Source organism: Pangasianodon hypophthalmus, chromosome 9 (genome assembly GCF_027358585.1).
Source record: "Pangasianodon hypophthalmus isolate fPanHyp1 chromosome 9, fPanHyp1.pri, whole genome shotgun sequence".
Lineage (NCBI taxonomy): Eukaryota > Metazoa > Chordata > Actinopteri > Siluriformes > Pangasiidae > Pangasianodon > Pangasianodon hypophthalmus.
The window spans coordinates 10,228,355-10,241,754 of record NC_069718.1 but is presented as its reverse complement, the minus strand read 5'-3'; the positions used below and the strand labels follow the sequence as shown (position 1 = coordinate 10,241,754).

At 38.1% G+C, this 13,400-nt stretch overlaps 1 protein-coding gene across 4 annotated transcripts in view; it reads left to right on the top strand.

The window, feature by feature from the left end:
- Positions 1–13,400, top strand: part of enox2 (ecto-NOX disulfide-thiol exchanger 2) — a 235,967-nt gene that overhangs the window by 27,990 nt on the left and 194,577 nt on the right. The window contains exon 1 of one of the 4 annotated variants that reach the window (XM_026918719.3): positions 4,340–4,525. The exons of the other annotated variants lie outside the window; for them this stretch is intronic. Within the exon in view, the coding sequence (XP_026774520.1) occupies positions 4,470–4,525 (56 nt within the window). The 5' untranslated portion in view covers positions 4,340–4,469. Of the gene's footprint in view, positions 1–4,339; positions 4,526–13,400 lie in introns of those variants that run through there. 4 annotated transcript variants of the gene reach the window in all.

Here is a 13,400-nt window from a genome sequence, read left to right as displayed (position 1 = left end):
TTCGTAAAGCTCATTCATGAGCAGGATGGTTGGCAGGCAGGGTAGCCAGGCGGAGCTTTAGTTCATGTTACGTCTGATCAGGAGTACTCCACTTACCTGCAGACACTGAATACTGTTTCAGGTCCACTGTGAACTCCTGGAAATGCCTCAAATTATGTTATCATTGGCTTTTTCTCTGGTCAATTGGTTTGTCTTTGAACATTTTTGTATTATACAAAATTGCACAAATTGGCCAAAATGAAAATTGACCAAAAGTGTGAAGTAGTTCCATTTGAGGCTTTTCTTCTTTCCCCATTATTTTCTCCCTAATTTAGTCTTGGCATATTCCCATCCAACAGCCAGCTCTCCTCTATCATACAACAGCTACCAACCAGGGAGGGTGAAGGCTAACACATGCTTCCTCTGAGACACGTGAAGCCAGCCACCACATCTGTTTGAACTGCTGTTCATGCTGCGTCACAGGGTAGAGTAACATATACTCTATGGAAAGCGCTATCTACCCTCTTCCACATACATGACCTCACAGACGCTCACAATTGGCTAGTGTCACTTTGATTGACAGGAAAGAGAGAGCGAGACTATGCCATCCCTCTCATCCAGAAAGCATGGTCAAGTTTGCTCCCTTGGCTCATGACCACAGATGGCTATGGCGTCGTCAGGATCTGAATTCGCGATCTCCAGACGCTAGGTTGAACGCTTTTCTGTTTTACGCTAATCAGGAGCCTGTAAATATAGTTTTACTTTTAAATATATTATGTTTAAGAGAAACAAAACATTTTGGGACATGCTGTTATTGGAAAATTATCAACGGTAAGTGTTTTGTTCCTTGCATAATATTTGACAAGGTTTTTATAACTTTCTGTTGTCCTTGAGAGCACAGGAAGTATGCCCTGTTTCTTTCCATGATCAAGCAGCAAACCAGAAAAAAAAAAAAAAAACAGAAATGATCTACAGTGAGCTTCATGTTTTCCCCATGGTCCACTCTATTTGGATTACATAAGAAAAAAAAGGTTAAAAGAGTCCTCTCTGTGTTTTTCTTCCCACTAAGCACTTAGCAGTCCCCTCCTCCCATAGCTTGGTTCCTGGCATGCCAGCAGTCATTTATTGTGAGGAGTATAAATAGAATGGCAGGATCACTGAGGCAGGTGGTCCGATCTGCACACTCAGCTCCGTTCTCCCACAGCGCCACTGAGGTTATACAGAGTGCTGCTGTAGCGGTGGTGAAACTGGCCCACAGCAAGGCACCCATGCACACACACAGTCTACATTCAGTACCCAGTGGCTTTATAACATGGTTTACTGAGTGACAGATTCTGCTGAGGGACTAAACGAATGATCTGTGCAAGCCTATTATTCAGCTCGAATCTATTGACTGTGGGGAGTAAATACTTTGTGCAGTTGCACAAGGTGTTCTTTAAAGGAATATACTCTGTTTCTTGGAACATTTTTATAGGTTTTGTTGGTTTTATGGACTAGTTTTAAAGTCAGAAAGGCTTGGGTGGACACAAATTCCTTCAAAATGGCTGCTGAATCATAATTGCTTAACACATTTAGTATTTAAAATGTGTTTGAATATTAATGACCATATGATGATATACTGTCACAGACAGTACACGTTAGCATTAGTGCTACACAATGAGTTTGTAGCATCTAAACCAGGGGTATTCCACAAAAAGGTTGTGACGGTCCAGCTAGAAAAAAATTCATTGCTTAGAAAGTTACAGATTAGCAACTAACATGACTAAATGGCAACAACAGTTAGCTTTTAATGCTTAACCATTAATGAGTAGCTTATAGCTATAAATTAAAATGCATCAGTGTGAAGTTACTACTAGCACTGAACAGATGAGATACTTTAATAATTCTGTTTTTGTCTGTGACTTTTCTTTTTTTATGTTTTTAAAACTGGAGTTGCTGAACTATAATTTTTTTTTTGTTTTTAAACACTGCTGCTGGATTTTTTCCACTTTGTTTCCCTAAAATAGTTTTTGGGTCTGCATCCGACTTTTCCATGGGAAGTGGTAGCTCAGTGGTTAAGACGTTGGCCTCCTGATCGGGAGGCTGAGAGTTCAAATCCTAGCACCGCCAAGCTGCCTCTGCTGGGCCCTTGAGCAAGGCCCTTAACCCTCAACTGCTCCATTATATAAATGAAATAATTGTAAGTTGCTCTGGATAAGGGTGTCTGCCAAATGCCATAAATGTAAAATGCATCCAGGCTGCCAGTTTGTGACCACACGGAATTTAGTTTTAAGCAACACTCTGTCACTTTTTTTTAAGCAAAGAAAATCATCAGAAGCCAATAATATAGTTTGATTAAAAAAAACTTTACTCTTAAGATTCATTTTTATTTAGTTACTCACAGGGTATTTTTTTTTTTCTTGGTCAGAGGATCCACTTAAATATCCCCACTCTTCACCTGTTCCATTACTTGATTTTGTTGTGCAATATGCAAAAAAAATAAATAAATAAAATGAACTTTTACTTTGACTTCACATGGGAATCTTTTTTTTTTTTTTTTAATACATACAGTAAGGCCAACTATTCACTATGTATACTCACTGCTTAGGGTAACTAGAATACTTAATATAGCGCCATTTGTGTTTCAGCCACAGAAAAACAGCAACAGTAGTTGCTCCAGTACTGCAGTACTACTTCTTACATGTAACATGACTTTTAGGATTTATAAATTGTTCGAATTTATATTTAGTAGTTTAAAACATATTGTAATTATTGTGCAATATTGTACAATGACATGCATTTATTCAGAGACCTGTTTCAAGAGACAAGGGTTATTTAGCCAAAAAGGTTCAGTAGACTTAGGATTGGTGACTAAAAGTAGAACATAACATCTTAAAGATAATCAACAATCAAAACTGACTTTTTTATGTTAATTAATCTGTATTAATCAATTACAAGGTGAGATCCTTTTTTGTCAATAATTTTATACTAGCCACTGATTTTGACATCAATGTTGTCATTAGATTAAAAAAAAGAAAAGTCGTCATATCACGTTTCACCTCAGCCTCCCCCACACCCAGCTATCAGCGAACAAAAATGCTGAGTCAGCTGGAGCTCCAGTCGTGGAAGCAGCATCCTTAACAGGATTGCTGTCGTCTCCACTAACGAGTTGTTGCAGGAGATGAGCTGTCCTCCACACTTAACTGAAGGCTAGCGTTTCAATCAGGCTCCATGTTTCAATTTTACAAGACAATGAAATCCTCATGGGTTAAAAATTAGTGTCTGTACAATTCCCTCGCTAATACAGTGAGGGAAATTAGTATTCAGACACTTTGTTTTTTTTGTTTAATATATTTCCAGTGCAGGTATCCACTTCACATTTACACACATAATGTCTTTTGACTTTGTACTTATAAATAAACTATGTATTTATAGGTTTAAAAAATGTGTATATGTGAAATGTGCAAGATATATAAAACTATTCGAACACCACAAATGACCAACATTAGTACTTTGGTGCAGAGCTGTTGTTGTCAGTTACAGCTTCAAGACATCTACCGTAAGAATTAATTTGATTTTTCCTTCAATTTTGGCCCATTCCTCTTAGCAAATCGTCTTTAATTCCCCAAGGTTACAAGGGTCTCTATGATGAAATGTCCATCTTCTCCCCAGATACAGTTCCTTGGACAGTGAGATTGAATTCTCTTCTAATATATCCTGGTACATTGCTCCATTTATTTTTCATTTGATGACATGTTTTGCCCCAGTACTGTTTGCAAAGAAGCAAGACCCATATCCTGATGCTCCCACCACCATGCTTTACTGTGGGTATGGTGTTCGTGGAATCATATGCTCAAACCTTCTTCCTCCAAACATGACAAAATGAATTATTCCTTAAGAGTTCTGTTTTTCTTTCGTCTGACCATAGTATATTGTTCCAAAAGAGTTCTGATTTGTCTAAATGTTTATGATGGACATCTCTGTATATAGATATAGATCTATCCAATATAGTATCCAATTAACTTCTCCCTATTTTCCCTATTGTTTATGCTTATGAGTACGTGCCTTTTTTTGTATATATTTTTAAGTACGAAATCAACAGACATTAGGAGTGTAAATTCAATGTGGATATATGCACTGGAAGTATATTAAATAACAAAAATAGCATCTGAATGTTTATTTCCCCTGACTGTATGACCTTCTTTTAGAAATACACTGTTAGATTGTCTATAAACATTTAAAAAAGATTTTTTTTTGCTTTCAAATAGTTCCATTAGTTTCTTCTGACAGCTGCAGTACTGACCAGCGTGTTTGATGCTAACCCGAACACGCTGATAATTCATTGCATTGCGCTCTTTGTATTTTTCTCATTGTGATTCAGGGTGGGCCGAGCAGCCTGGGCCGAGCGCTGGCTGCTAATCACAGCTGAAACAGCCTCTGCAGCATCCCGCAGCAGACAGTAGGTCTAGGAAGCACTGCTGAGTACAGAGGAGTTGTTTATCTGTGAAGGCATGCCCTCGCTCCATCATCATGCCCACAGAGACGGCACAGTGAAGCACGTTTCTCTGTAAGATAAGGTCTCTAGCCTGGGTCTATCTGCCTGGCTTACTACACTACACTGAGAGAGAGAGAGAGACAAATAAATGAAGAAGAATAACTTTTGTTATTGTGTTGCCGTGAAATAATTCCTTAAAACCAGCCTAAGATCTTTTTCCTGAAGTTTCTTTAGACGTCTGTATTTTATTTTTGACCAAATATGTTATTTCAAGAGAAAAGAAATCGTTATCTGTCAGTCAGGTTTTGAGCTTTCTTATGACTATGGCTGCTTTTTCCTTGTCTTTTGAAAGTAGATTGGCTCTGTGCTAGCCCAACCATGACAGCCTTCCTACGTCAAGGCGTCCGAGAGCTTATATCTGAATCGGCCAAACTGTTTTCATGAATAAAAAGGCAGGTGTTATTTTATCATAGTGTGCCGTGAGCACGAATAATGCGCAGATCCTTGAAAGTGTGGGGGAATTGGTCGAGTTCCGTATAATTTCTTCCCCTCTATATCAAATCTTATTACCAATCTCCACTTTTAATCGGCCAGGGGATTCCAACCGTTATTGCAAAACACCTGGCTGTTTTTCCCTCTTGATAGAAAAAATCTGTTTAAAAGTTTTTAGAGCAATATAATCAGATTGTATATCCATTTTTTTGTTCTTTGTTAAATTAGTCTTCAGTTTTGACATGGCCTGATGCTAGAGACTGTATGCTGTTTGTCTTCTGTATACATCACTTGAAAATGGATCAGTATTTAGGTGCGTTCTGTTCTGCAGCAGTTTTATTGCATTAAATGGAATACAATGGAATGCCTTGAATAAAATATATTTTCCCCAAAATACAAATGTATGCAAAGCTCCAGGCAGTGCAGTGTCATTAAACACATGCCTAAACATCAGCGTGGCAGGGGTGGACAAATCATAAATTTACTATCTATCCCACAGGGCAAGTGGAAATTTACCTGGATTTACCTGGAAATTTAATTGATTAGGGTAAATGTGGTAGCTAGCGTAATGTAATAGTGTATGGAGCTAGTTAAGTGCAGTAAGTTAAGTGTGGTGTTCTGTGATGGCATTGCACGTAAAAAGATATTTTTCTAGTCTCGCTAGCATCTTTATTTTTTCTAGATATGTTTAACTTTGAGGTGACTGATGACGTTATGCTAGCAGGAGAGTTAACCTAAATGACAGCTTTCCGCTGGACTTTATTTTGCTCAGTTTTTCCACACAGCTGTATGTTGTTGATTCTGAAAAGACTGCCATCACTGTCATCTATTTACGCTAATTAAGCCGCATAGTAAAAATAGTTCTGCCGACACCAGGTCAGACCTTGGCCGGTGTGTGTAGTGCAGCAGGTGGGATACAGAATGTGCTATAGTTACAGCATCAAGGTGAAATGCATTGCACTTGAAATGCATTATAATTAAACATAGCCTAGATAGCCAAAATGAAACGCTATCAATGATCATCAGGGTCCAAGCAGCAATCATCAGTGATCATCAGGAGTGATCATTGCGGTCCATGTGGGTGTTCATCAGGGTCCAAGAGGATGTTTATCAGGGTCCAACTGGATCATTATCCCTAATCATTGGGGTCCAAGTGGTGATCATTGGGGTCCAGTTGGGTGTTCATTGGGGTCCAAGTGGTCCAACCAGTATTTATTGGGGTCCAACTAAGTGATCATTGGGGTCCAAGTGGGTGTTAAAAAACGAAATTGATGCAGGTGATAATTGGGGTCCAAGCAGTGATCATTGGGGTCTAAGCAGTGATCATCAGGGTCCACATGGTAATTATCAGGGTCTAAGCAGAATCATCAGTAATCATCAGGAGTGATCATTGCGGTCCAAGTGGGTGTTCATCAGGATCCAACTGGATAATTAGCCCTAATCCTTGGGGTCCAAGTAGTGATCATCGGGGTCCAGGTGGGTGTTTATTGGGGTCCAAGTGGTCCAAGCAGTATTTATCAGGGTCCAACTGAGTGATCATTGGGCTCCAAGTGGGTGTTAAAAATGGGATCCAAGCAGATGATAATTGGGGTCTAAGCAGTGATTTTCAAGCTCCAAGTGGGTAATCATTTGGGTCCATCAAACTTAACTTGTGAGCACTGATGCTCAAGTAGTTCTTATGATCTTTTTTTTTTTTGTCTCCAAAATCCCTATATAATGTAACCTATATTTTAAGGTTCGGAACTGAAAATGCAGTGATTTAAATGTCCCACATCGCTTCTATGGCTGTAGGTTTGACATTGGCGACAGCAGCATTGCAATGGCATTGCGCTATTAACTGAAGACCTTTTGTTTCAGTTCCAGACCAGAGTTCCTGAGCTAAAGTTTCTCAGTGGAAAGTCAGCTATTAATATTTAGCAGTGCATAAGTTTCTCTAACCTGCACACAGCTGGTCCAGCTGCCCCCACATTCACATGTAGTGGCTTTTTTGTTTGTTCCAGTAAGTTAGAAAGCCTTTGAAGTTTTGAGGAAAAAAAACAGTTAAAGAAAGTGGAAGCTATATGCTGTCAGCTGAGCAGAGCAACAACGGCTATTCTGAGTCAGACGGTCAATTATTCTGTAAGCCATGGGCGATTCTAGAGTTTAACCCTTAGAGGGGCTCAGCTTGCAGTGAGAATGTATGATGTGCCAACAATGAAGAAATACAAATAACTTCTCCAGCTGAATGCAAAAGAACACAATGTCTTATGTGTGTATACATTTGTGTTGTGTGTGTATGCTTGTAGGGTAGTATAACTGCATTTCATTTCATGTGGAAATATGGAATGTGAGCTTGTATGGTATGTTAAAATGTGAGAGCTTTGAATTGATTAAAAAAGTGAATAAAATATGGTTGTATATACTTCATGCTTATTGTTTAGACTATGTGTTTTAGCTACAGCCTTAAAGGAGCAGTTTTATTTTGTATTTGGGCTCTCTGCCTTCTGTATGCTGAATTTCAGCTGCATCAAAAACATTATCCAGCTGTGAATATCGACTAATCCAGATGCAGAAAATTGATGACAATTCAATGTGTGTTTCAAAGACATGGTGCGCTTTTAGACTGCATGACTTAATTGGCACAAAAAGCCTGCCTCGGATTTTGTAAGCAAACCTCATTCAGTCTTGGTGATGTATAATGTCTTGATTTAGCTATACAGCAGAAGAGTGAGGGAGGAGGAGGCATGCGGTTCACTCTGAAAATATACAAGAAGGAGTCAGTCAATAACTCAAAGAAGCATTCTTTCTTTCCTTTGTTGACGCTTTCTTCTATTTTTCTCTATATGTGTGCATCACAAACCTTTGTGTGCTTTGGCGGTAAAGAAACACTTATTTCTCAAGATCTCAAGCTTTCATTTCCTGATACTTGTTCAGGATTGTGGTCCTGTTTACTTTCACTGGGATGTCAAAACATACTTTGTGTTGTGTTGCTAAAAATCAGTGTGTTTCTTTAATTTCTAACAAAATGTAATCAAGCCACCAACCTGAGATTTGATTTACTTGCCTTTGGGAATTGTGCCAGGACATAATTTTGACCATCATTTTCAGAAATGATCCTCAGTCATGACAAAATGTAACTGTAATGCAATCAGCAGCATTGCTGTCATGTATAGTTTTGATGCTATTTAACTGTCTGCGTCATGCAAAATGAATTTGCAGTGTTATGACACAGCAGTAGAAATTGCTGAGCTGATTGAGCCACATGAAACAGAGAAGCTGGGAAGTGTGTTCAGCAAGATCTTTAGCAAACACAATGTGGTGAGTGTGTGCATTTGAATGTTTTATTTTTTTTGTAATTTACCTTCTTTCTCAGATGTGTATTCAGTGTTATTGGTACGGTACCTTGTGGACAATGATCCTGTCTCATATTCTGCAAAAGTAATTTTCTTCTTTGCCAAGCGCAAACCACAGTTCATGTTTGCAGAGGGCAAAGGGCAAAGTCTAAAGCAAAAAGCGTTTGAACTCTACAATGAGATTTCCCTTTTTTCCTGCTCGCTGTGGCTCTGGGTGGCGAAGACGCTGCATTGTGTAACCTTGGTGTCAGCAGTCTGTGCCGGTCATTTGAATGTGCAGGCACATTGCCAAAGATGAAGTTAATGACCTTAGATGCCACAATCAGCCTTGATGATAGTGCATTGCAATATGAGGGAATTGGTATTCATTGTGTCCACTGCAAGCGATGAATTATTAATGTCTGGCTGCAAGTAAACTTTCCACCGTGTAGAGGTGGGGAGGGCGGCTGTGGGCTAAACAGTGGGAAGGCAAGAGAATATGAAATGCCCAGCTCCATCATGAATCGGCATTTAGATGTACAGCTTACTCTGGCAACAGTTATATCATCATTTATTACCGCGTAATGTGGAAATAAATGAGTATGTTGTAAAGGAATATAATATAATCTGTTCTTTTTATAAAAAAAAACAAAAAAACAATAAGCTGATAATCATGTCACAATGTTAAAGTGAAGCTTGGTGTGCTTTAAAGGGTAAAATGAAAAGAAGACATGATAAACAAGAGGGACAAAACATACAAAAAAAGTAATGCACTAATAAATAATAAAAGCTTGAAGATTAATTAAATTAGCATCTAAACTCATTCTGTAGTAGTAAAGTACAGAGTAAGCAGATAAATAGAATGGAAAGTTATACGTATATGTACGGATGAGTGAATATCTACAATGTAAATATGAACTGTATGAAAAGGTGTAATAGAAAAATGGTAAGATATATCTTACTCTCTGTGTGTGTGCTGTATATATATATATATATATATATATATATATATATATATATATATATATATATAGATAGATAGATAGATATATATATATGTAGATATATATATATATATATATATATATATATATATATATATATATATATATATATATATAGATAGATAGATAGATAGATAGATATAGATATATATGTATAGATACATAGATAGATAGATGTGTACATAAAGATCAAGTGATATGTGCGTTATGAATATGAACAATATTAAAAATGTACAAAGGAATATGTGCAGAAAATATTAGCATATTATTTTAGGTAGCATATTGTGTTCCAGAAGTTCATAACATTTCTTGTGCATAACTCTTGAGATGTTCAGCGAGACAGAACATGATATTAAAACTATTTGTAACATAGTCTGTCAGGCGTTCAGAGATGTCTTTTCATGCCAGAAGCTATAGCACCTATAGAAGCATTTGAAATCGTTTTTAGTGCAATGATGTTAAAGTATGTGCTAATATGCTTCCTTTGATAAGGGATTAGCCCGCTTTACATTTTTACCTATGCCACTAAAACAGATCATATTACCAATATTACCAAGAGAGGATAAAAGCATGTCTCAACTTATCATCATCATCATCATCATCATCATGATGAAATGTGAGGTTTAAGTCATGCTGTGTTCCTTGAATGGGAAATGATGTATTGACATTATTAGTGTGGGATTTAAATGTCAAGTCACAGCTACGCATTACACCAAGATTTCTCACTGCTGCCTGAGCTGTAGCTTAATTATTTCTTCTCTGTTTTGGCCACTGTCATTAAGGAGGATTGCTGTCTTCATTTTTTAATGACTTCTTCTAATTTGTAATAGATTTACTGACTAATTGCAAGTAAAAATACGAGATATGATCTATGTACTGTGTATACTAGATGGCCATAAGTTTGTGGACACCTGATTGTGACTCCCATATGTGCTTGATGAACATCCTGTTCCAAAGGCAATGCATTAATACGGAGTTAGCCCCCCTTTGCTGGTATAATAACCTCCACTCTTCTGGGAAGGCTTTCCACTGGATTTTGGCTGTGGGGATTTGTGCGTGGCTGTGGAAATTTGTGATCATTCAGCCGCAAGAGCATTAGTGAGATCAGGCGCTGATGTTGGGTGAGGAGGTCTGGGGTGCAGTCGGCGTCCCAGTTCATCCCAAAGGGGTTCAGTGGGGTTGAGTTCAGGCCTCTGTGCAGAATACTCAAGTTCTTCAACTCCAGCCTTAGCTCACCATGTCTTCATGGACAGCGCTTTGTGGATAGGAGCATGGTCATGCTGGAACAGGTTTGGGCCTCATAGTTCCAGAGAAGGGAAACTATGATGCTACAGCATACAAAGACTTTCTAGACAGTTGTGTTCCTCATTGTCTAGAAGTCTCCGTGGCAAAGGTTTGGGGAAGAACCACATATGGGGGTCACGGTAAGGCGTCCAAAACCTTTTGGCCATATAGAAGATTTATAATATGGCATCATTTGACTATACTATAATATGGAAGTTGACTCTATGTTCAGTGATAATTTGGCCTCATTTCAACACAAACTTTGCAGAAGAATAATGGGCCAGGTATGAAGTCTGGTGATACACCATAGTGTACCATAGATCAACTTCACTCTAGGTGACCCAGCCTCTAGCATATTCTGTCACTACATTTAACTTACACACCAGTCACAATCCAGTGCATGGGCATAGTAAATGTTTAAGGGCCTTGTTGAAGAGGCGGGACTCTGCCATTAGCACTGAGCTCTAAAACGGAGCAATTGTCACAAATGTAATGTATTTTGTATGTCATTGTGCCTCTTTTGCATTTCTTCTTTCATCCTTCTGTCTGCCCAAAGCAAACATTTCCCTACATTTCTCTTTGAGTCATTAGTGTCTAACTTTCCCTCCTTCTTGTCATTATTATGGCATTTTTCCAAGCTTCCACAGAGAGATCAAACTGTTTCATGCCATTGGCCCACAGTGCTGTTACTGACAGCTGCTGCCGTCTGTCCTTTTCCTTCATTTCTCCTTTTATCCTTCATCTCCTAGAGAATCCACGTGGACTGCCAGCAATATATCTATATTTTAGATTCTTCCCCATCCCCATTTTGAGCTAGAGGGAGCAAACTTGATATACAGCTTAAGGCTATGCGTACTCATTTTTCTGCTCCTACTTCCCCTCCGTTGTTTTTCTTATTCTTCCCACACCTTCACACATTTGGCAACCGACGCTTGCAAAAGCTGCCAAAATGATATTTAACCTATTTTCACCACTAAAACTAGAAAGCATCAGTGTGGCACAAAGCTTAGTAAACAAGGTTGACTACGTAGTGTTGTCATATGAATTTATACTGCAGCGCCATTGAATGCTCGATTCTCATTGGTCAGAGGGGTTGATTCATCTTCTACAACAGCAAGACACAGATCTATATTAATGCACATGTTGTAATATGTAATTTTTTCTATGGTAACAGCTCACACAGGGACTTGTATAATTGACACTATACATAAATGTTTGTTTTTTTTTTTGAAGTGTGTTGATATGGTGAAACTTTCTCTAAGGACAAATGTTTATTTACCATTTTTGGAAGGAGACTCCAGTGTCAGCGCTTTGTAAAAGTTAGTAAGTTTTCCAACAACAGGAAACTTTGCCCTTTGTGGTTTCCTGGTAACTTGACAACCTGCATTTTATGTCTTATTATCTTCAAGAGAAATGATGAGGGACTATTTATAGCTTAAGTGATAAAAAGAACTAACTTGATAAATGGATAAAAAGTACAACGTGTCATTCTTTAATAAATAAGTTAAAAAGTTAGTGCTGGCAAACTTCTGGGGTATAAGAGAAATATTATTTTAGATTATTAGTGAATTATTTTGATTATTTCAGATTATTAGTGAGTACATTATAAGGCTATGGAAGCTTGGTGATGCTTACTTGTCATTGAACTTGCCATTTCCTGTCTTGTATTAACTGACGTGTTTGCCTCCTTTAAGTTTTTCAAGATTTTCTTTGGCATTTTGTGTAGATTCCCTATTTTGCTCTTGCACATGCTTGCTCTGATGCTGGTTCGTATAATGACAATGTGAACATCTAGCTCGACTTTGATGTGAAGTCATGCTTTGATCATATTTTTTACAACGTCAAAGGAGAATATGGTTCTCTCTCAGTGGCAGGGATAATTACGTTTTTTGCCCAATGAATAGAGAAAACATTTTCAGTGTGTCAGTGCAAAGTAATTACCAGTCCAATGTCAGGTTGAAGGAAAAAATGAAATAAAGTAAGCATTGGTTGTGTTCAACAGGTTTGAATTATTCATAGGTTCAAGTGTTTCCATGACTGTGCCTCTTTAGTATGGTAGCGATGGTTTTTCCAATGTTGTTGGAAAATGTATTTATTTCTCTCTCTATTCTTATTGGTGTATCATTCACTTGATATTAATGGTTTGTGTTTTAATTTAGTTTTATTTCCATTCTTTATTTCTAGCAAATCTATGGTGATTGCAGTCAAAAACACTTGATCTAGTAATGTGTAACTCTTATAAGAACACTGAGCGTCAATATGCACCATAGTCAAGCACTAAGTCACTCTGGATGCACTTATTACCAGACTTATTGAGCTGTATTTGTTTTCTGCCATAATGAAATTCAATGTCCTCACATGTTGCCAGGTTTTCAATCTGCCAAACCCATGGGTTTGCTGGAATGAGACTGCCGGGAATGACTTCCTCAGACCTACACATTGGCACTCTACCCAAGGCAATGCATGCATATGGCTGTTAAACACAAGCCCTCTGGTTCTTGGCACAATCATAAATAACAAGGCCATGTTTTTGTGTAAAATGCACTTTATTGGAAATTGCTCTCTATTTGGAGAACTGTCTTATGGCACCATATTGTCCCTGAAACCAAACTCTGTTGCTTAGAAATTACCATCTGCCTGTTGTGCATTTTCCTGTCTCGAATGTGTTTGGGGAAAGTAAGAGATGTGGAGTCATGAACTTGGGAAAGCCAGGGCAAAAAATGTAGAAAACATAATGACCATTATGATACTACGTGACTTTCAAAATCTCAGAATTGCTGTATTGCTAATAGTACACGAATTTAGGTCTGACTCACACTACTCAGTCGTTCACTCTAGATCCTAGACAAGTTCAAT